This window comes from Vulpes vulpes, chromosome 2, assembly GCF_048418805.1.
Source record: "Vulpes vulpes isolate BD-2025 chromosome 2, VulVul3, whole genome shotgun sequence".
Lineage (NCBI taxonomy): Eukaryota > Metazoa > Chordata > Mammalia > Carnivora > Canidae > Vulpes > Vulpes vulpes.
The window spans coordinates 134,100,052-134,123,245 of NC_132781.1; the positions used below are offsets into that span (position 1 = coordinate 134,100,052).

The window sequence follows — 23,194 nt, forward strand, 5'->3', positions numbered from 1 at the left end:
TGCCCAGCCACCTATTGAGACTGTTATTTTTTTCATCTTGACTCCACCAACTGGGTTAGCGTAATTTACAATTTTCTATTATTTGCTAATGGCATACCTTGTTTCAGAAGAGATTTTGGCTCTTAACTAGACAGCTCTCTTTTCTATCCATTCCCCCTACATTTCTGATAAACATTTCTGGAGTTTGCATCTATGACAATTGAAATATTGAGAAGAGGATGAGTTCATAGACACACCTATTAAAAACCTCTTTCTAGGTTGGCATTGTTCCATTAATGAGTAATTAATCTTTAAAACATAATTGTCCAACTAATGAGAATTTAAATAAAAACTTAAAAAAATGTAACTATCCAGGGACGCCTGGGTGGCTCAGCGGTTGAGCATCTGTCTTGGGCTCCGGGTATGATCTCAGGATGGAGTCTCACATGGGGCTCCCTGCAGGGGGCCTGGCTCTCCCTCTGCCTGTGTCTCTGCCTCTCTCTCATAAATAAATAAATAAAATCTTTAAAAAAAATTAACTATCAATCCAACAGCAAATTTACTATTATGCAACCCTGCGTCTCTGCAATTTGGAGAAAAACTCAGTAGAATTCTATCCTTGAGGTAATTTGCTGTCTTCTTGTATAACAATATTAATTAGCAGATAGGTGCAGTTTTCTGGATTAATAAAAACTCTTAAGCCTTTTAACTCCTTAAAACATAGTGAACCCTACAGGTCTTTGTATATGTTATTTCTATTGTGAGGATTGCTTCACTTAGCTTAAATAATAGATGAATAGTTGCAACCTCACTTTCTATTTCCAAACTTAAGTTTATTTTCAAAATATTGTGTTTTTTAATAACAAAGATTTTATTTCTTTGTATATTTTACTGAAGTCTAGTTACTTTTGTGGTATACATAGAGGCTAAGTACTTCATAGAAATAAAATACTGCACAAATATTTAGGTCACAATTTGAAATGCTTTAAGAGGTTCTACAAATTATGGTTTTTTTTATGCCATGGGTTTCTTCAAGGTTAATTAGTTCAAATCTCAAGGCACAGTCCTGTGAGTCTAAAGCAAGCAGAATAAGCTAGCATCATGGAATAAAATTTAAGTCAGTCAGCATCTAGGTCCATAGATGTTTTTATGTGTGATGCCCAGTTCAGTGCTAGTTATTTACCTATACTTTTTGTTTTGTAAATATCTTATAAGTCTAGGAGAGAATATTTATATATCAATAATGTGCAAAAATTATGGATTTTGTTGCCTTTCCTGCAGATTTTCTTTATTATTGTTCAGACCATAGCCACAAGCTTTCTGTTGGTGAGAGACATTTATTTCATATCCTCTCTGTATTGAACTTTGTTTATGTTACCTGAAATTTCATGGAATGTTCGTTATCTAGTTGATTACCTCATGTCATCCTCACATCATCCTCACAGATGGGAAATTGTTAGACTAAGTCAAAGAATTTGGTTACCAGACTTCATACTGCTAATGTTTGAACATACTCCTCTTTCCTTCGTTCCTCTTTCTTACCTCATCTTTTTGGGAAATGGGAAGGGACTCATCCTATTTTCCAACTATAAGCCTGATCCCAGAATTACCACAATTCCCTTTGCCTTGTCTACTTCCTGACATATGTTAGGCTTTGGCCATTTCTGGGCCTTTAGGTCCACAAAGGGACAAAGTATAGAGAATTCATGCATGGTATGAGGATTAACAATGATATCCTGTTGCCTTTACTTTTCATCATATACACATGCCCATAGAAAGCTCTATAACCTCATGACAATCACTTTATTGTTTTGGTGAGAAAGGGAAGTGGGATAGATGGGGAATCTATAATCCTGGGACTAGCATATGTGACACTTATTTAACTAGTACTGGTTAAATAGATACTGGTATACTTCAATACGTTTGGGTAAGGTTTAGCATTTAGCATTATATAAAAATATTAAAAAGAATAATTAAGACTTTTGGATTTTTCATGTATGTTTTGAGTTTCTTCTCATGTTGTAAGATAGCCTTTCTGTCACTTAGAATATGTCACCAAAATAGATATTATATGCTTCTCATAAATATTTGTATTCATTTTAACAAAATATAAAGGCAGTCCTCTTTCTCAAGGAAACCAATCTCATACTGAAATAGGAAAAATTATTTTTGCTTGTTTTGCAGACCTTGAATAATGAGATGAGTACAGATGATGACAATGAATATGCAGAAGAAAAGGAAAGTTACATCTGTGCAGTGTGTCTGGATGTTTATTTCAACCCATACATGTGTTACCCTTGCCACCACATCTTCTGTGAGCCCTGCTTACGGACTCTTGCCAAAGACAATCCTGCAAGCACTCCCTGCCCATTGTGTCGGACAATTATTTCCAGAGTCTTTTTCCAGACAGGTAACTCTTCTCTTTCATTAACAGAATTTCCTGATTTTTCTGACTCCTGTTTTGTTCCAGTTCTAAAGGTACTTTATAAATTATTATGAGAAATTATAAATTATTTTGAGAAAGTTATTGCAAACCATACAGAATAATTTATTACTCTCCACGTTATAAAACAGTGCTTCCTCAATTCATAGAACTATGTGAAAATCATAGAATCCTCGATAAAAAGAGATTCTCATGTCTAATTCCTACTTTATGATGAGATCTTTTCTAAGACATTCTAAGGGTTTTAGACATCTCCAATGTCAAGGACATTCCATTAAAATTTGAAGCAGCCCTGTTGATGATTCATTCCTCATAGCTGCCTTTTACTGCTACTCATTCTTTGGCCCTTGCTATTTCCTCTGGAGTCTTAGAGAGTAAATCTGTAAATAGCTGAGGAAAACTTGTCTTTCCTCCACACTCCACATCTTCTCAACATCCTTATGGTTCTTGAAGTCTTCCTGAATGAAAAGTAAAACTAGAGCAAGGATTTGTTTACCTAAGTATTAGTAAAAATGGAATATAACATACTATCTAAAACATACTAATGGAGAGAGGAAAAACTAATGAATTGCTAAGAAAAAGTGAAGAATAATAGAAGTAAGCAGAGCCAATACTTACTGAGTGCACAACTATGTGCCAAAATTAGGGGGAAATATGCTATTTCCACATTCTACAGATGAATGTGGATGGACAGGATACATAAACCATATGACTGTACATAGGAACTATAATTAGATGAAGTATTTGGTTTTAAATATTCTGACACCTAAGGAAAAATTAAAGTACACAATTATATGATTCTCATGATTCAGTAAAAGAAACACCCCACTTCCTAAGAATAAGCAACCATTTTTCTGGCAGTTGAAATGGAATTTTTTATGTGATTTCTCTTCTAGGGCATATTGAAAAACGGAGTAGTCAGTGTCCTCAAAAACATCCTCAGAGCAAATGCAGTATCAGGTTTCCTGACACTGTGTCTTCTGGTATACTCTGATAAAAGCTGAGGAAATACCAGAGTATAAATTAGGGAAAGTGACATTGCTAGTAGCCAAAACATTATGGTCTAGTTTTCTTACAGAAATAACTTTTTAAATCATACACGTAATCCAACTTCATTAGAGAAAAATCAGAACATCCAGATAAAACTATAAACTCAAGATTGTCTATAATCCTAACATTTAAAGACCACCTTGAATGAGTATCCTTCCAGAATATTTTATATATGTGTACTTAATTATCTTTCTTACAGAAAAAGAAATGTAATTATATTATACATAAGGTTTTTAACCTGCTTAGTTTTACTTAAAAACTTTTGTGATTATATCATGATCTACTTAAGCTACCTACTATATGGAACAGTTAGTTTAGTTATTTGTTATTATTTGCTGATATATGGGGATAAATAATCACACAATCTCTATTTCTTTGCAAGGGATTTCCAGAAGTAGAACTGGTAGTTAAAAAGTCATTGTATGTTTTACAGCTATATATATGTTGCAAAATTGTGTTCCAAAACTCCTGTAAGCAGCATTATGCAAGGGCTTATTTTCTCTAAACTCTGGGCATTTTTTTTTTTTGTTTTCTTTTGTTTTCTTTTTAAATCTCTGGCCCTGACCTTTGCTGATTTTTCTTATGGTTTATTCATCTTTTTCTTGTTTATTAACAATAAGATTTTTAAAAATTAGTGTCAGCTTTTGTCACATGTGGTAAATCATTTTCCTGTTTGTCATTTGTACTTTAGTTATGTTTATTGTGTTTTATGAATGTACAGAACTTTTATATTTTTATGTAGTCTCATGTAGCAACCTTGCTCTTTATTATTTCTAATTTCAAAGCTAGGTATTAAAAGGTCATACCCACTAAAGAAGTATGTAAACATTTTCTGTTCAACATTTGTTGAATGAGCCACTTTTCCTATCCTAATTGAATTGCCATTCTTTAAAAAGTAATAATTACAAAAATATGTGTGTTTCTTGGCAGCTGTTCTTTTCCATTCACATTTCTATCTTGCCCTACACCATTACTTTACTCTTTTTTAAAAGACGTCATTCATTTTAGAGAGAGAGAAAGAGAGTGCATCTGCAAGTGAGGGGAGGGTCAGAGGGAGAGAGAGAGAATTTCAAGCAGTCTTCACACTGAGCATGGAGCCCTTCCAGGGGCTTGATCTCAGGACCTTAGATCATGACCTAAGACAAAACCAAGAATCAGATGCTTAGCCACCCAGGCATGCTCCCCCATTACTTTACTCTTTTTTTCTTAAAGATTTATTTATTTATTTGAGAGAGAGGGTGCGTATGTGTGTGTGTGTGTGTGTGTGTGTGCACATGCCCAGGTGCAGGGGGTGGGGCAGGAGTCTGCTGAGTGGAGCCCAGTGCCAGACTGGATCCCAGGACACTGAGATCATGACTTGGGCAGAAACCAAGAGTTGGACACTTAACCAACTAAGCCACCCAGGCACCTCCCTTATTAGTTTACTCTGAACACTATTCTATGTTGTATGTTTAATAATTCAAAAGTGACTTAAAAGTATAAATTATGTGGGGCTAGTTCATATTTTTAATTGACATTGATATAATATTGAGTGATTATTATTATGGCATATCACCACTCAATAAAGTTCTGAAATTTCCTTCTTAATATCTCTCCACAATTCTTATGAGCTTTCTGCCTGTGTATTTTTGTTGTTGCTATTATAAATGAGATTTTTTTCCTTTTTTGTTTTCATATGCTTTTGGTAGTACTTTAGCGAAGTTAGTTTACAGTCTTAGAGTATTCCCTTAATCTTACTGAACCCTGATAGTTATTATTAAGTGAATGAATCATCTCAGTCACTGTTCTGATTGTGGACAAACCAGTTACACTGGTTTGATAGTTACTATCAAAGATCAGAGTGCAAAAGCTATCATTTCCTAAAGGTACTGAAGATATTTGGCCAATGAATAAGGGGTTAGTTGTGACCATTCTGTTATAGTAGCTCAATGGATAGAGATAATGAGATTCCCCCAGATTTATTCCATAGAGTATAATTCATCAAAATGATTTTAGCCTGAATATTATTCAGCTCCCCAACATAGACCAAGTGGCTTCTGGGTAGCAGACCCTGCCCCCCTTGACTCCTTGTTAACCTATCCCCTTTGCCAGTGATTGGTTCACAATTCAGCATGTGGTCCAGTTCTGACTAATGAGATGAAAAGAAAGTTTGTCTTTACTACTCTTAAGAGATGAGATGGAGAAGAAGCCCTCTCTCTCCCATTGGACATAAACAAGAAAGTGTCTAACAGGCGTAGCTATTGAAAACCGTCTTATGAGTAAGTGGGGAACCAGCTTAGTATGAAGCCTTTATTTTTGATGGCAGAACTGAGGAAGGAAAGAATGTAGGGTCTTAATGGCATTGTTTAACTGCTAAGTCAGCCAGCTTTGAAGCCCACCCTACGGATTTCTAGTTCCATTAAATATTAATTTTATGAATTAACTAATACAGTTTGAGTAAATTTTCTGTTAATTTCAACCAAGAGTATCCTAACCAATAAAAGCATATGAATAAAGGTAGTCAACAAAGAAACTAAAAATGATAGTATGATTCACAAAATCTTGAGAGGTTAAAAGGAAAGAAGATAGTATGAAAAGACCTAAATCCTCTTATATGGAAGTCAATATTATTTAAAGATAATAAATAGTAAAGAGGTTTCTGGAAGGGTGGTATGAGAGGCTCAATCCTCACCCGAGCAAAACCACCATTTAACTGATGAAAATGATGTTTTTAAATTAAGGCCTCTGGAAATGGTTCTCTAAGGATACAGAAAATAGAGAAGCACTTAGTTTTTTAATCTAATATATACCACTATTCTCAGGAAGAACACCAAGACCCTGTAGCATTTGGATACCCACACACAAAGAAATGTGACTTTGGAACCTTACCTTACACTATTTACACACACACACATGCACACACACTAGTTAAAATGAAACAAAAACCTAAATGTAAGAGCTAAAGATATAAAACTCTTAGATGAAAACATAGGTGAAAAATTTTTGAAATTGGATTAGGCAATAATTTCTTAAATGGGACACCTAAATCACACAAACAACCAAGGGAAAAAACAGACAAATCAAACTTTATCAAAGTTGAAAACTTGTGTGCTTCAAAGGATATTAAATTTTTTTTTAATTTATGATAGTCATACAGAGAGAGAGAGAGGCAGAGACAAGGCAGAGACATAGGCAGAGGGAGAAGCAGGCTCCATGCACCAGGAGCCCGACGTGGGATTCGATCCCAGGTCTCCAGGATCACACCCTGGGCCAAAGGCAGGCGCCAAACCGCTGTGCCACCCAGGGATCCCCGCTTCAAAGGATATTATCAACAAAGTGAAAAGATAATCACAGAGTGAAATAAAATATTTATAAAATACATATGTGACAAGGACTTAGTATCCAGAATATAGGAGGAATTCTTACACCTCAACAATAAAAAGAAAACCCAATTTCAAAATGGGCAAAGAGTTTGAATAGACACTTTTCCAGAGAAGATGAAAAATGGCCAATACACATATTTAAAAATGCTCAACATCATTAGTTATTAGTTGCAAATCAAAACTCTGATACCACTTCACACTCACTAGGATGGCTACAATCACAAAGACAGTAACAGATATTGACAAGGATATGGAGAAATTGGAACTCGTGTGTTTTTTGTTAAAATATAAAATGGTGAAGTCACTTTGGGAAAAAGAAGGATAAGTTTGGACAAGGCAGACTCTAAGCTTCCTGTGAGATTGGGAAAAGTTCTAGTGTGTCCTAAATTAATTAGAGTGCTTTTATCTTTGAATATGGGAAGGACACCAGTGTAGGCAGGTCTGAGGAATAAGACGTCTGAATAGGTGAGACCCTTCCCATTCATTGACTGACAACCTCACCACATCCTTTCAGACCCAGAGTCCCCACATCAGCAGCACCCCAATGCTAGGTCTATTCAGGGAGGTGCTGTATGCTTCATAACAGTATCTACAGGCCACCTCAAATCAGCAGGCTAAGGACAGGCAAAGGCTGTGGTTTACAGGCATTAGGTGGAGTGGGAGTCATCCAGGTGACAGAGGAGGAATACCCCAGGCAAAGATATCATGGTTTCATTGTGAGGGAAGGTATCATATTTTCTTGAATTGCCTTTCTGACTGAAGCCTTCAAACCAAGCCAGGCACTTCCCCCACTGTGGATTGACTGGAGGATCCTCCTGTAGGCAATCCTACTGCAGACCTCTATCCGTTGTTCAGGGATCATAACCCATGGTTATATCATCAATGGGAGTGTCTCAGGTATTGCAAAGGGAGCCACAGGATCAGTATAACCTATTCCCCAACTGTGAAATCACTCAGCACCATGCCTCGTCCCCATTCACATGCACCAAACCTCAGCTGGAAGGACTCCTGCTCTTGTTCCACTATTTTCACCCATCAAACTCCGGCTCTCTTTTGATGCCCCTGCTGCCATATGCACTACTCTTGTGTCTTTACTTAGCAGAAGTAGGTGCTGATGAGCAGATAAACTGGTGAACTCCATTGGGGAAAAAAAAATTAAATTCTACCTTGTGTATAGAAGTCCCTAACTAAATAAGGAAATGACATTTAAGCTAATCTAGGACTTTAAGCGTGGAAAAGACCTATGATTTTTCACCAGGATATTTTGGCTGTCTCAATAATCGGAGGATGATCCTGGCATCTAGTCAGTGGGGGCAGTGATGACAGATATCCTAGAGTGTTTGGGCCAGTCCTACACAGTGAAGAATTATTCTGTGTTCTGTCTGACATTCTCATGTCCTGCTGGGCTTTATCCAGGACACACAGCTCATCCAAAAGAATATCACACTTCTCTTTTTATCTACTGTGACAGTCTATTATGGTCTTGGTCTATTATCCCTATTTCCATTAAGAGCATTTCACACTTCCTCTTATTCTCCACCAGTAAGTCTGGTCTGTTCACTCTTATGCTAATAGTGGTTTTTTTCTTGTGTCCATCCATGCCTCCACTCTTATTTTTTTGTTTGTTTGTTTGCCTTGTACAGAATAGTCATTGAGCCAGAAATCCAAACTCATTCTTTTTGTCGGTAAGAGTATCTGACTATGCCATGATGTTTTCTGTTGCAGTCATCCTTAGGCTTTAAAATGTGGAAATAAATTTTTTATTATGAAAAAGAAATATCAAAGTAAGCATATTTAGAGCAGCTTTTTTCATACTCAGTGAAAATCCACAAACTGTCTTAAAATCTTTAGGGCTTCATAGGCAATGCTTACTTAACATCTGTGTAAGAGGGGCAAGAAAGTGCCATTTGCAAGGGACCTTAATTCTCTTGGTGAAACTCCTTTTGTGCCCATGTGAAGCACCCATGTGGTACCATTTTTACAATTTTTACTGTATCCATGTACCACCTGAATTATTTTGTTCTTAAGAATTTTCTTTGTATCAAGACTTGTTTCCTTACTTACATTAGCCTCATCCTTAGCGATCTATTTGTGAATTTGTTTGATCTAGTTTATACATTTCATCTAATACACATTAAATAGGTAACTTTGTCATGTTTAAACATTTTTATGCAATCTCACCCAAAATCATTTCACATATTGTTAGTGCTTTGCAAACCAAGTCTTGAAAACCACTGACTTTCACTTAAGGAGGTTAGTCTCCAGAAAAAAACTGAAAACAGAAACACTTAAACAGTCCCTAGGGATTGGAAGTGGAGACAGAAATAAGAAGTGGAACAGATCATTGTTGTTTCATTTTGTTTTGTTTTTGCCCTGTTGGATTTTTTAAACCACAGATATGTGTGACTTTGACAGTTTTTAAAAATTATAAACCAGACTATAGTACTGACTGTGCTGTAGTGGGCAGGGAGGATGGAACCTGATTTCTTTTCACACAGAACACAGAATTATGGTTTCTTGAAACCAGGAATGGATGCTGTGATAACCTTTTGAGGATCCAGCAATATACCCCTGTCAGAAGCCTTCCTCTTAATCTTAAAATGTGACTTTACATACAAAATAATAATGGTATGCATCATCACAATATAAAGTACTTAACATTTTGTCTTTATCATAGTATAAAACCTCAGTAAATGTGATGGTTAAACTGGGCTTCATTTACTGAATCTCCTCCTAACTTTATTATTCTTCTAGCAGAGAGTGAACTATTTACTCTTGGCTGATGAAACAGTTACTAAAATGATTTGTTCAGTGCTCCAAAGTCATTAAAGAACCTCAGTAAATACAAAGCGAACACCACTGCTTGAGGTGAAATCTTGGGTAAGGGCTTTAACCTGTGAAAGTCTTATAATACTAGCAGATTTCTCCTGGGCTTGAAGGGTTAAAAAAAAAAAAAAAAGAAAGAAAAAGTGCAAAAAAGTTTTTCCTTTTCATCATCGCTCCTGAACCATGATTGCACTCAACTTGTTCTGTCGCTATACCTAGAACACATTTTTCCCATCTTTGTCTACCTGTTTGTTTCCATCTTTTCATCTCTAGTCTTCTTGAGGACAGGGACTGTGTCTCATTCTTGGTTATATCTGATATAGCAAATGATGTAGGAACAAACCAGGAGATATATATTCTATGTGTAGGTACATCAAAGTTCCCATCAAATGTGAATTTGGGGGAAATTATGTTTGCTTGAGTTAAAATTACAAAGTTGACTCCACTTTTGTCTTCTCTCTTAAAGAGGTCTGAATTTATTATCGAAATACTGCAATAGTAATTTTTCATAGTTTTGCCCTTTTACTCAAATTAACATTTAAATCTCCTGTTTTCTTTACTCTAGAACTGAACAATGCCACAAAAACATTCTTTCCTAAAGAATATTTGAAAATAAAACAAAGCTTTCAGAAATCCAGCTCTGCAAAATGGCCCCTACCAAGCTGCAGAAAAGCATTCCATCTTTTTGGAGGTAAGGAAACTAATGCAAAAAAAAGTCTGGTAACTTTGTCCAGGGCCTCTTTTTTTAACTAAAATGTTTGTAGAAACATAATTCTGCATCGGTGAGTTTTCAGTGAAGATTTTGCTGAGTATCTTCTTGCTAAAAGCTTCCATATGTATATGAAGAAAATAGAAAGTATAGAATAAGAACAAAATTTGAGAGAAAACATGATTAAATTTACTTTGCCTTGCTATCAATAATGTTTAATATGTAGATAATGAAATTCATCTCAAAAGTGACAGATTTGACTAAAGCACTAATGTACTTTATAAAGATTCTGAATACTTCATTATTACAGGTAAGTTTATCTAGTTTTAATATTTTATAGTTGTCCCACAAGTTTAAGACAAGTAGAAAATAGCAGAGCCTAGGTGTACAGAGTGTCTGAGAGGTACTGGAATAGGAATCCTATTTCTGGGTTCAGGTCTGACTAGCTGAATGACCTCAGAGGTGTCATAGGAACCGATTGTTCTGTTTATGTTTTCTCATATATAAAGTATGTATATATGTGCAGCCTAATTAATATAGTTGCAAGGATCAAATGAACAAATGTGAAAGCACATCCTAAATATAACTAATTGTACTATACAGATACAGGGAATTTTCAAAATAAGGACAAAGCAATCTCTAATACCTTTTTTCACTTTTGAGAATTTGTTACTGTAAAAAAATAATCATACAATATGGACATAATATATAATTTCTCTTTTATAAAAATCATGGCCAGAACATGAACTACGGTGCAGTTTTAGCATTTACCACTTGTGATATTATGGAGTCTGGAAAGCTTCAGATATGGGGAACTCTGATCTTCAGGAAGCCAGGATGGGGGGAGGCTTCTACATAAGACCTAAAAAAAAATCAGTACTGCAATGACATAAACCAAAAAGAGACAGAAATGGAGACTATGTGGTTGAGGCAAAAAAATAAGATGATTTATGAAACCCATGAGGTATGAAGAAAGTATTTCAAGGACAAATATAACTTTATACAGTAGTTTGAATAAAGAAAATAGTTTAAAGACATTTTATAAATGTGTATTATTTTTATGAAATAGTAATTAACTGTAGAAACTCATCCACGGATTTGGTATAGATACATTTAAACAGAATATGAAAGCAAATGCAAGAAAATCAAGCTTACTCAAAAGATTTTGTAACAAAAAAGAGAAAATTTATAAAAAGAATTATATGCTTTAAAAGATTCCATTGTTTCCTTCTACTGTACACCCAGATTTTAAAAAGAATGATGCAGCTTTCTGATAACCTCACAATTTCCTTCACCTTTTTGTATCCCGAGATACTAAAGCTATGATTTAGACACTTGCTTCTTTGTGATTTCATATTTGTCCTCCCCAAATGATTCCACAGAACTTAAGTTGTTATAAGTTTTACGGAGGAGGTTCAAAGTAGCTTTATTACACAGCCTAACTTAAGAAATACATTACTTTCAAAAAAAAAAAAAACAGAAAGAAAGAAATATATTACTGTCAAGAGTCTGCTGAGCTAAACAAAAGCTGAGCCTCAGAATTGAAAGAGTTAAGCCTTTGATCGCTTGGTGCAGTGCTATAAACAGAAGTCTAAAACTGGAGGAAATGCTGATGCCCCTCAATCCCATTGCATTTTCCCTTTAGGAACAGTGCACTAGTCCAGGGTTGGGAGATTGGCACAGATGTGGGTGTCATTTCACTGTTGAGGGATCCCCAAACAAAAGGCACTGGCAGTTTTGTGAGCACCAAGGGTCGGGGCAGGGTGGGAGCTTGGAGAGGAAAGGTGGGCAGGATGACAAACGCCTATGAGCAGAATAGCCCTGAGTACTAATTACGAATTCAGAGTGGGTGGAAAAGGTTCCTTGTTCTGCCTCTTTAAAGAGGCCACAGTAGAGGCACCTGAAGAAGTCCTTTGACCAAGGCTTCAGATAAAGAACCTAGGAATGCAGGTGCTAGGCATAGGTATGTAATATGTGAAGGAGCATCACAGGCCAGGGAGACCTCAGGGCAGTTTGTCCTGTGAGGCCAGCCAGGTAAAGCATCTGTGACTGCCTAAGGTCAGGCCTGAAAAACCTTACATGGGATTTTAGTCATTAACCCTACATGGGATTTAGTCATTTTAGTCATAATACATACTTCTCATGTATCGGTATTCCTGAATCATCTTCTGTCCTTCTTTGTTCCCATCCTGTTCCCCTGAATTTTGCATTATCATCTCTCTGTACAAGTATACAAGTATATAAGTATATTTAATCAGTATTATTTAATCTTGCTTGTTCTTGAATTTCTGTAGTGCTAACAGGATATATATTCCTCTGCATTTGCTTGGTCGCTCAGCATTATGTTTCTTGGATCCATCCATTTCAGTAAGCATGGGCAATATTCATTTATTTTTATTGCTATACTATAGTCTATTATATGACTATGGCACAGTTAATCCATTCTCCTGTTGATGAATAATAGAGTTATTCCGTTTTTTTGTTACTACAAACAGTGCTCCTATCAACATTCTTCTCATGTTTAAAATTCCTCTAGAATTGGGGATCCCTGGGTGGTTCAGTGGTTTAGCACCTGCCTTTGGCCCAGGGTGTAATCCTGGAGTCCTGGGATCAAGTCCTGTGTCGGGCTCCCTGCATGGAGCCTGCTTCTCCCTCTGCCTGTGTCTCTGCCTCTCTCTCTATCATAGATAAGTAAATAAATCTTAAAAAAAATTTTTTTAAATAAATAAATAAATAAATAAATAAATAAGATAAAATTCCTCTAGAATAAATGCCAATAGAAAACTACTAGGTCATAAGAAAGGTACGTTTTTAACTTTATTACCTAAACCAAACCAGTTTCCTGAACATATTGATTTATCATCACCTTTGTCTATCACATTTGATATTTTCAGGCCTTTAAATTTTTCCAGTCTGATAGGTATAAAATGGTATCTCATTGGGTTTTTAATTTCAATCTCCTAATCACTAATGGGGAATAAACACAGCTTTATATGCATATTGACAATTGAGTTTCTTCATCTGTGAAATTCCTATATAAATTTGTTCATTTTCCTGTTGATTATATTTTTCTTGTTAATTTTTGAGAGTTTTAAAATATTTTCTGGTGACTTCTTTTTCTCTTAGTTGTATAAATAGTAGCTACCATCTCCCAGTTGTGGTTTGTTTTTTGTCTTTACGGTATCTTTTAATAAATCATGGCTTTGCGTTTGTTTCACCATCTTTCTGGTCTGTATTACCTGCCTTATGAAATTCTTCTCTTTCCCCAATATCAAAAAGATATCCTCCTGGTATTTTTCAAATAGTTTAAAGATATTTGGAATAGACTTGTGTTGTTGTTTTTTGAATTTTGTGAGGGTTTTATTGTTTTTTTTGCTATATTGTAGGTAGGGATCCAATTACCTTGGGATTTCTTCCCATTTAATCTTTTTCACTCACGATTTATTGAAAATAATTCATCATTTCCCCACTGATGTACACAAGTCTGTCATAATTTATATTTCCATGTATGTGAGCCTGTTTCTGAGATCCTTATTTGTTTCTCTTGTCCTAATGCCAAAACCATACTTTTTTAAATTAAGTATAGGTGAACTACAATGTTCTATTAGTTTCAGGTGTACAACATATTGATTTGACAGTTCTGCTCTATAAGAGGATTCTTGGTTGTATATCTTTTTTCCTTCAGCACTTTGAATATATCATGCTACTCCCTTCTGGCTTGCAAAGTCTCTGCTAAAAAGTAGCTTTATGGGGTTTCCCTTGTATGTAACTATTTTCTCTTACTGCTCTTTTTTTTTTTTTTTTTTAAGATTTATTTGTGAGAGTGCATCCACATGATGGGGGAGGGGCAGAGGAGAGAATTCAAGCGCACCCCTTACTGAGAATAGAGCCTAATGGGAGGTGTGATCTCATGACCCATGAGATCATGATCTAAGCAGAAACCAAGAGTTGAATGCTAAACCAACTGGGCCACCCAGGCACACTTCTCATAATGGTTTTAAAATTCTCTTTATCATTACTTTCTGTCATTTTTACTGTTAATGTGTCTTGGTGTAGTTATGAGCTCATCTTGTTAGGGACTCCCTGTACTCTCTAGACCAGGATATCAGAGAAATTTTCAGCTATTTTTTTTCTTTAGATAAGTTTTATAACCCCATTTCTCTCTCTCTTCTCCCTTTGGGGTCCCTATAATGTAAATGTTATTGCTCTTAATAATGTCACAGAGTTTCCTTAACCCGTTCTCACTTTTTTTTATTAATCTTTTTTCTTTCTGCTTTTCAGCCTCATTGCTTTCTTAGTATCAGTGAATAAAGCTCATATAAACTTTTACAGAATTCATTCAGCCATGTCTACTAGAATAGACCTATTCCCTTTATCCTATTAAGTGGTATATTGGAAATATTGATGAGTCAAGCAGAATTTCTTTTTCTTTTCAAATTCTTATTTAAATTTTAGGTAGTTAATATATATTATAATACTGATTTCAGGAGTAGAATTTAGTGATTCATCACTTACATGTAATACCCAGTGCTCATCATAACAAGCACCCCCCTTAATACCCATCACCCACTTAGCCTATCTCCCACCTCCCTCCCTCCATCAACCCTCAGTTAGTTCTCTGTCATTAAAAGTCTCTTGTGGTTTGCTTCCCTTCCTCTGTGTTTCCCTTCCCATATGTTCAGATGTTTTGTTTCTTAAATTCCACAAATCATATGGAATTTGTCTTTCTCTAAGTGACTTATTTCACTTAGCATACTACCCTCTTGCTCCATTCATGTTATTGCAAATGGCAAATTTTCATTCTTTGTGATGCCTGAGTAATATTCCATTTTGTATATACATACATACATGCACTATATGTTCCTTATACATTCGTCAGTCAATAGATATTTAGGCTCTTTTCATAGTCTGGCTAATGTTGACAATGGTCTATTAAACATCAGGGTGCATGTACGCCTTCAAAGCTGTATTTTTGTATGCCTTGGATAAGTACTTAGCAGTGCAGTTGCTGAGTTGTAGGGTAGTTTTATTTTTAACTTTTTGAGGAACCTCCATACTGTTTTCTAGAGCAGCTGCACCAGTTTGTATTCCCAAGAACAGTGCAAGAGGGTTCGCCTTTCTCTGCATCCTCACCAACATCTGTTGTTTCCTGTGTTGTTAATTTTAGCCATTCTGACAGGTGTCAGGTGGTATCTCATAGAGGTTTTGATTTGTATTTCCCTGATGATGAGTGACATTCAGCATCTTTTCATGGATCTGTTAACCATCTGGATGTCTTCTTTGGAAAAGTGTCTATTCATGTCTTCTGCCCATTTCTTAGTGGATAATTTGGGTTTTGAGGGTTGAGTTTGATAAGTTCTCTATAGATTTTGGATACTAAACCTTTATCAAAAGTTATTTGCAAATATCTTCTCTCATTCTATAGGCTGCCTTTTAGTTTTGTTGATTGTTTCCTTTGCTCTACAGAAACTTTTCATCTTGATGAAGTCCCAATAGTTCGTTTTTGCTTTTGTTTTCCTTTCCTCTGACAGTGTGTCTAGTAAGAAGTTGCTATGCCAAGGTTAAAGAGGTCACTACCTGTGTTCTCCTCTGGGATTTTGATGGTTTTCTGCCTCACATTTAGGTCTTCCATCCATTTTAAATTTATTTTTGTGTATGATATAAGAAACTGTTTCTGTTTCATTCTTCTGCCTGTGGCTGTCCAGTTTTCCCATCACCATTTGTTGAAGAAACTTTTTCCCATTGGCTATTCTTTCCTGCTTTATCAGAGATTAATTGATCATATAGTTATGGGTCCATTTCTGGGTTTTCTATTCTGTTTCATTGATCTATATGTTTTTGTGCCAGTACTATACTATCTTGATAACTACAGCTTTGTAATATAGCTTGAAGTTTAGAATCATGATATCCCCAGCTTCACTCTTCTTTCTCAGGATTACTTTGGCTATTCGGGGTCTTTGTAGTTCCATAGGGATTTTAGGATTGTTTATTCTTGCTCTGTGAAAAATACTGGTGGTATTTTGATGGGGATTGCATTACATGTCTAGTTTGCTTTGAGTAGTATAAATATTTTATGAATATTTGTTCTTCCAATCCTCAAGCATAGACTGTTTTTCAATTTCTTTCATAAGTGTTCTGTAGTTTTCAGAGTATAGATCTTCTACCTCTTTGGTTAGGTTTATTCCCAGGTATCTTATGGTTTTTGGTACAACTGTAAATGGGATTGATTCCTTGGTTTCTTTTTCTGCTGCTTCATTGTTGGTGTATAGAATTGCGACGTATTTCTGTATGTTGATTTTGTATCCTGTGACTTTGCCAAATTCATGTGTTAGTTCTTGCAAATTTTTGGTGGAGTCTTTTAGGTTTTTACAGAGTATCATCTCATCTGTAAAGAGTGAAAGTGTGACTTCTTCCTACTAGGTTTGGATGCCTTTTATTTATTTTTACTGTCTGATTGCTGAGGCTAAGACTTCAAGTATGTTAAATAGCAATGGTGAGGGTGGACATCCCTATCTTGTCCCTGATGATTGTAAGGGGAAAAGCTCTCAGTTTTTCTCCCTTGAGGAGTATATTAGTTGTGGATGTATGTGGCCTTTATAATGTCGAGGTGTGTTCCCTCTATCTCTACTTTGTTGGTTTTTATGAAGAGTGGATGCTGTACTTTGTCAAATGCTTCTTCTGTATCAATTGAGAGGATATGGTTCTTACCCGTTCTTTTATTAATGTGGTATATTATGTTGATTGATTTGCAAATACTAGACCAATCCTGCAGCCCAGGAATAGGTCCCAATTGATTGTGGTGAATAATTCTTTTAATGTATCATTAGATTCGATTTGCTAGTATCATGCTGAGGATTTTTGCATCCATGTTCATCAGGGATATTGCCCTAGCATTTTCTTTTTTAGTGAAGTCTTTATCTGGTTTTGGAATCAAGGTAATGCTGGCTTTGTAGAATGAGTTTGGAAATTTTTCTTCCATTTTTTGGGGGGAGGGGGAAATTTAAGAATAATAGGTATTCTTCTTTAAATGTCTAGAAGACATTTAACATCTGGAAAGACATTTCCAGTGTCTGGAAAGCCATAGAGCCCTTGTTTCAAGTTTGTTGGAGATTTTTGATTACTGATTCAATTTCTTTGCTGGTTATGGGTGTGTTCAAATTTTCTGTTTCTTCCTGTTTCAGCTTTGGTAGTGTGTATGTTTCTAGGATTTTGTCCATTTTTTCCAGATTGCCCAATTTGTTGGCATATAATTTTTCATAATATTATCCTAGAATTATTTGTATTTCTTTGGTGTTGGTTGTGATCTCTCCTCTTTTGTTTCTGATTTTATTTGGGTCCTTTCTCTTTTCTCTTTGTTAAGTCTGGCTAGGGGTTTATCAATTATATTAATTCTTTCAAGAACTAGCTCTTAGTTTCATTGATCTGTTTTTTTTTTCTGTTTTTATATTTTTTATTTCAGATCTATTCTTCATTATTTCCCTTCTTCTGCTGACTTTAGGCTTTATTTGCCATTCTTCTTCTAGCTCTTTCAGGTGTAAGGTTAGCTTGTGTATTTGAGACTTTTCTTCCTCCTTTGAAGTAGGCCTGTATTGCAGCATACTTCCCTCTCAGGACTGCCTTTGCATGCATCATTTTCATTTGTGTTTGCTTCCATATATTTGTTTAAAATCACTTCTTTAATTTTCTGGTTAAATCTATTCATTCTTTAGTAGGATATGCTTTAACCTTCATGTATTTGTGGTCTTTCCAATTTTTTTCTTTTTCTTTTAATATTTTATTTATTTATTCATGAGAGACACAGAGAGGCAGAGACACAGACAGAGGGAGAAGCAGGCTCCTCACAGGGAGCCCAATGTGGAACTCGATCCTGGAACCGGGATCATGCCCTGAGCCAAAGGTAGATGCTCAACTGCTGAGCCACACAGGCATCCTTTTCCAATTTTTTTCCTATAGTTGACTTCAAGTTTCATAGTGTTGTGGTCTGGACATATGCATGGTATGACTTCAGTTTTTTTGTACTTGTTGAAGGCTGATTTTTGACCCACCAAGTGATCTTTTCTGGAAAAATGTTCCATGTGCACTTGAGAAGAATGTATATTCTGCTACCTTAGAATGAAATGTTCTGATTATATCTGTTAAATCTGTCTGGTCCAGTGTGTCATTCAAAGCCATTTTAGCCATTCAAGCCATTTGCTTGTTGATTTTCTATTTAGATAATCTGTCCATTGTTCTAAAATGAGTCTCTTGTAGACAGTGTATAGATAGGTCTTGGTTTTTTATCCATTCTGATACCTTGTACTTTTGATTAGAGCATTTAGCCCATTTACATTCAGAGTAATTGATAAGAATTGATAAGTAACTGATAAGAATCAGTACTATAGTGTCACCTGTAAGGTTGGTGTTTCTGGTGATATTTTCTGTTCCTTTCTAGAATTTGTTGCTTTTGTTCTTATTTTCCCCTACTCAATATATCTTGTAGGGCTACAAACCCCGTTAGTTTTTGTTTGTCTGAGGAACTCTTTCTCTCTCCTTCTATTCTGAATGACAGCCTTGCTGAATAAAGTATTCTTGGCTGCATATTTTTACCGTTCAGCACATTGAATATTTCATGCCACTTTTTTCTGGCCTGCCAAGTTTCTGTGGACAGATCAAAGCAGACATGTTTTAAATGTTTTTCTTCCTACAAATCCATATTTTATATTATAAAATGGGTAATGTGGAAAGGAATGGAAATATTCTAGATAAATATGAGCTAGCACTTTATGTCTCTTCTCAGGAACTAGTGCAACTAGTCAGTCTTTGTTCTCTTATCTGAAGTGTCTACCATTTCCAGGCATTGTATCCTCAGTTTATCAGTATCCTGTTAACATGATTTCCAGATATTCCATGATGGGTAGTTCCCTAAGAAAACACTTTTACATAAATATACATGTAAAGCTAACTAAAGAAGAGGTTTTACCAAGATCTTTTGCAGAAAAGAAAAAGTTCCATGTAGATTTTTTTTTTCTGAATATACTCGAGTCAAAGAAATGAAAAAAAAAAGTGATGATTTATAAATCTATGTCTTATTTTTTCTGGCAGATACAAAACCATGGAGGTGAATTTCAGGCATCTGAGATCTATTTATGACCATTCATTTCTTGTAAAAGCCTGGGGAATTGTTTTATTTGTTCATAATTTTATGCAAAGGTGTTAGAATAATTCTGCAAGTTTATACATGTTCAATATAAATAAGGAATACCCACATGGAAAAGAATGCCTATCCATAATAGAAAACAAAACGGTACATGCTCAAACAGCAGGAGTTTGAATATAACCCAGAAATCTGCCTTCTCAGAAAGTTAGGGGTAAGTCAAGGAAATTTTCAAATATGCTACAGACTCGGTGATGCCTTATAGCAGAAAGTGCATTAACCTTTATGTTTCCTCTGAAACTGGAAGAATTTTATTCACAATTTTTTGAAAGAGCTTACAAATTCCAGTGATTCTTTTCCTTTTTATTGATTTTCCAGGGGCAAAATCAGACCCTGTTCCTGATGTAGGATTTACTCAGGAGTTTTAAATTTATTTCAAAAGCCAACCAAGTATCAAAGCCTGACAATATCATAGACTACTTTAAAAACAAGTATTTACATGCATTCCCACTAAAATGTAAAGCATAGATTATAAGAAGCTAGAGAGGATACATAACTGCTCCAAACAGTACACAAATAGTATCAACAATCACACTCAGTGACAGACTTCTATGTTTTTCTTATCACATGCAATGTCAGGGAGCTCACTACCTGAAAAAGCAAGTTTGTACATTTTAACAACTCTATCAGGCAAATTTCTGTTTTGAATAAAATCTCCCTTCTCACAGTTTTTTTTTATTGGTTCAGGTATGTCTTAATCCTGCTTCATGTGACTGTTCTTATAATATACAAAGACACATTTGATGTTCTTTGCAAGTCTTCATTCCACAGGCAAAGTATTCACATTCTTTATGGAACCTGGTTTCTAGGTCCTGTTTCAGAGATAGTAAGAAGACTGGAAACCATGCCAATTGGAAACTGGATACTAATAAACTGAGGATGAAATGTCTAGAAATAGCAGTTTTCAAGGGGAAAAGACTAAAATTGACAGAGTCATGTCTTCAACTAGTACCCGATAAAAGGTGTAAACTGTTAGCTCACATTTATTTAGAAAATTTCCATCCCTTTTCGCATGACCCAGTGTTATTCTGGTGTTGGGTCACTGAATCCATGGTCTCTAAGGCAGAATAGTTTGGTTAGGCATTGGATTCAAAATTAGAAATCTTTTCTGTTTTAAGAAATGAGTTATGATCCAAATGAATTGTAATACAGATCATACATTTTGTTCAAACATCACCATTCCATAGCTCTTATCTTAAAAACTACCAGCACTTTCATTCTCACTCTTTCTCTCAATATGCACACATACTCACACAAATGTCATCCCCTTTATTGTTTTGCTTGTATAGAAATTGCTTTATTAATTCCATATGAAGTTGGATGTTGGAAGAAAATACTACCTTCATTTACAAACACTTGGATATATAACATAAATGTATGCATATGCACATAAATTTAAAACCCACCCACTGACCACCAGGCATCTGAAATTAGCACTAGAGACAGATTCTCATGGTAAGAGAGGGTGGCTGCATCTGACCTTGGCCCTGAGCTGACAATTTTAATTGCTTACCCTAATACCACTGCTTTCCCTAACTACCCTGTACAATAAACTACACAAAGTTAAACTGTTGAAACATAATAAAGATGATTCTGGTACTGGACAGACACTGGGTTTTTTGAATCTCTGATTGAGAAAGGCTAGAAAGAAAGTGAAGAAACTCTGCACAGCTCAATTCAAATGGACTGTCAATGTCTAACAAATGGTGTCATTTAATTTAAAAAAAAGATTTCAGCAGTTTTCAAGTATTCTAATGTCTGACCACTCCATGGTGACTTTGTTGGGGCAATGAGCAGTACACGTATTGGTTATGAATCATTCTGGGAAATTGTGGTCAATTTTGGAATAAAAAATTAAGATTAAGGAGGTGGACCTTAAGAAAAGTAGTGGAAAATTTAATCCATCACTGGGAGACCTAGTGATGACTTTAACCTATCATGGCGTGTGGTATACTCTTTTGAGTGATGAAGAGATAGGGAGAGTAAAGGTACCCTGACGGTGATTCTGGGTCTGTGCAATAGCTGTGCAACACAAATATTGTTTATATTGTATTACACCTTTTATCCCAAATGATCAGGAAATGTGAAAGATTTTAGTAGACCTCCACTGTATTGTAGACCTATTATATATTTGAGATATAGTGACAAAATGGAATTCAGGGCTGTTCTCTCTTGGTTTAGCATTGGAAGAATAGCAATCTCATTTGATCACCAGCAAAAAAAGGGGGGAGGGGGAGTTCATGGCGCCTGATTCAGAGCACAAAAATGAGAAAATAGCCAAGAACCCTGAAAAATAGCAGAAATAATAAGTCAAGCTTATTATTTCTGGTAATAACAGCAGTAGAGATTTCTTCTTCTGGGATATAGAAGATATAATAAGATAAATTAAAGTATAATTAATTATAAGAGTAATCAGTATCAATGATGCTATCTTGGGGGGATGATAAATTACAAAAATCATATTAATAAATCAGAGAGCTGTGGAATTTTTAAAAGGCTAATTGAATTAAAATTCCATTGTGGGGAAAGTCTTCCAGGAAAGTTCATATTGCTGACTCTTTGCTTCATTGGGAGTGTTTACTAAGTCTGGGGATTATCTCAGGATCAGTCTTGCCATAGGCAGAGGACTCTACTAGGAGTAAGAGAAATGAGCAGAAGTTTCAATAACCATATGGACTGGCATGCCAGATTGGAAAAACTGTCCAAACATATGGCAGATTTTCCCCATGAGACATTTGCTAAGAGCTGTGGCAGTACCAAGGACTAAGTAGTTGGCCCCAAAAAGCAATTTCCTGAGTCTTACAGAGTTGAAGAATCAAGTTATAGTATAGAAAGGGGCCTACCATAAATATATAGTAAGAATTCTCCTTAGGAAATTTCCCTTAATTTTAATTTCATTTCATCTTAATTTCAGTATAGTTAATACACAGTGTTAGTTTTAGGTAAACAATATGGTAATTCTACAATACTCTCAAATATTCAGTGCTCATCATGGTAAGTATACTCTTGATCCCCTTCACCTATTCCATCCACCCCATCCCACCTCCCCTTTGGTAACTATCAGTTTGTTCCCTATAGTTAGAAGTGTGTTTTTTGCTTTGTCACTTTTTCCTTTGTTTTTGATTCTTAATGAATTATATGAGTGATATCATATGGTATTTTTCTTTTTCTGTCTTATTTCACTTAGTTTTACACTCTCTAGTTCCATCTATGTTGTTGGAAATGGCAAGATTTCATTCTTTTTGTGGCTGAGTAATATTCCATTGTATATATATGTGTCACATCTTTTTTTTTTTTTTTTATATGTGTCACATCTTTATCCACTCATCTATCAGTGGCCACTTGGGTTGCTTCCATAATTCTGTAATAAATCTAGGGGTAATAATAAACATAGGGGTGCATATACCAGTAGTGGAATCAGTGGATCAAATTGTAATTTTATTTCTAATTTTTTGAGGAACCTCCGTAGTGTTTTCCACAGTGGCTACCACAATTTGCATTCCCAGTAATGGTGCACAAAGGTTCTTTATTCTCCACATCCTTGCCAGCACTTTTTTCCTTGTTTTTGATTGAAGCCATTCTGACAGGTGAAGTGATATCTTATTGTGTTTTTGATTTGCATTTCCCTAATG

The 23,194-nt window shown here is 35.5% G+C and overlaps 1 protein-coding gene across 10 annotated transcripts in view; it reads left to right on the forward strand.

The window, feature by feature from the left end:
* Positions 1–23,194, forward strand: part of RNF180 (ring finger protein 180) — a 183,158-nt gene that overhangs the window by 137,749 nt on the left and 22,215 nt on the right. For all 10 annotated transcript variants that reach the window (XR_012000031.1, XR_012000030.1, XM_072750019.1 and 7 more), the window contains 2 exons: positions 2,164–2,389; positions 10,226–10,351. Coding sequence is in view for 8 of the 10 variants with exons in the window: in XM_072750019.1 (XP_072606120.1) it covers positions 2,164–2,389; positions 10,226–10,351 (352 nt within the window). In the remaining 2 variants the exon portion in view is untranslated. The remainder of the gene's footprint in view (positions 1–2,163; positions 2,390–10,225; positions 10,352–23,194) is intronic.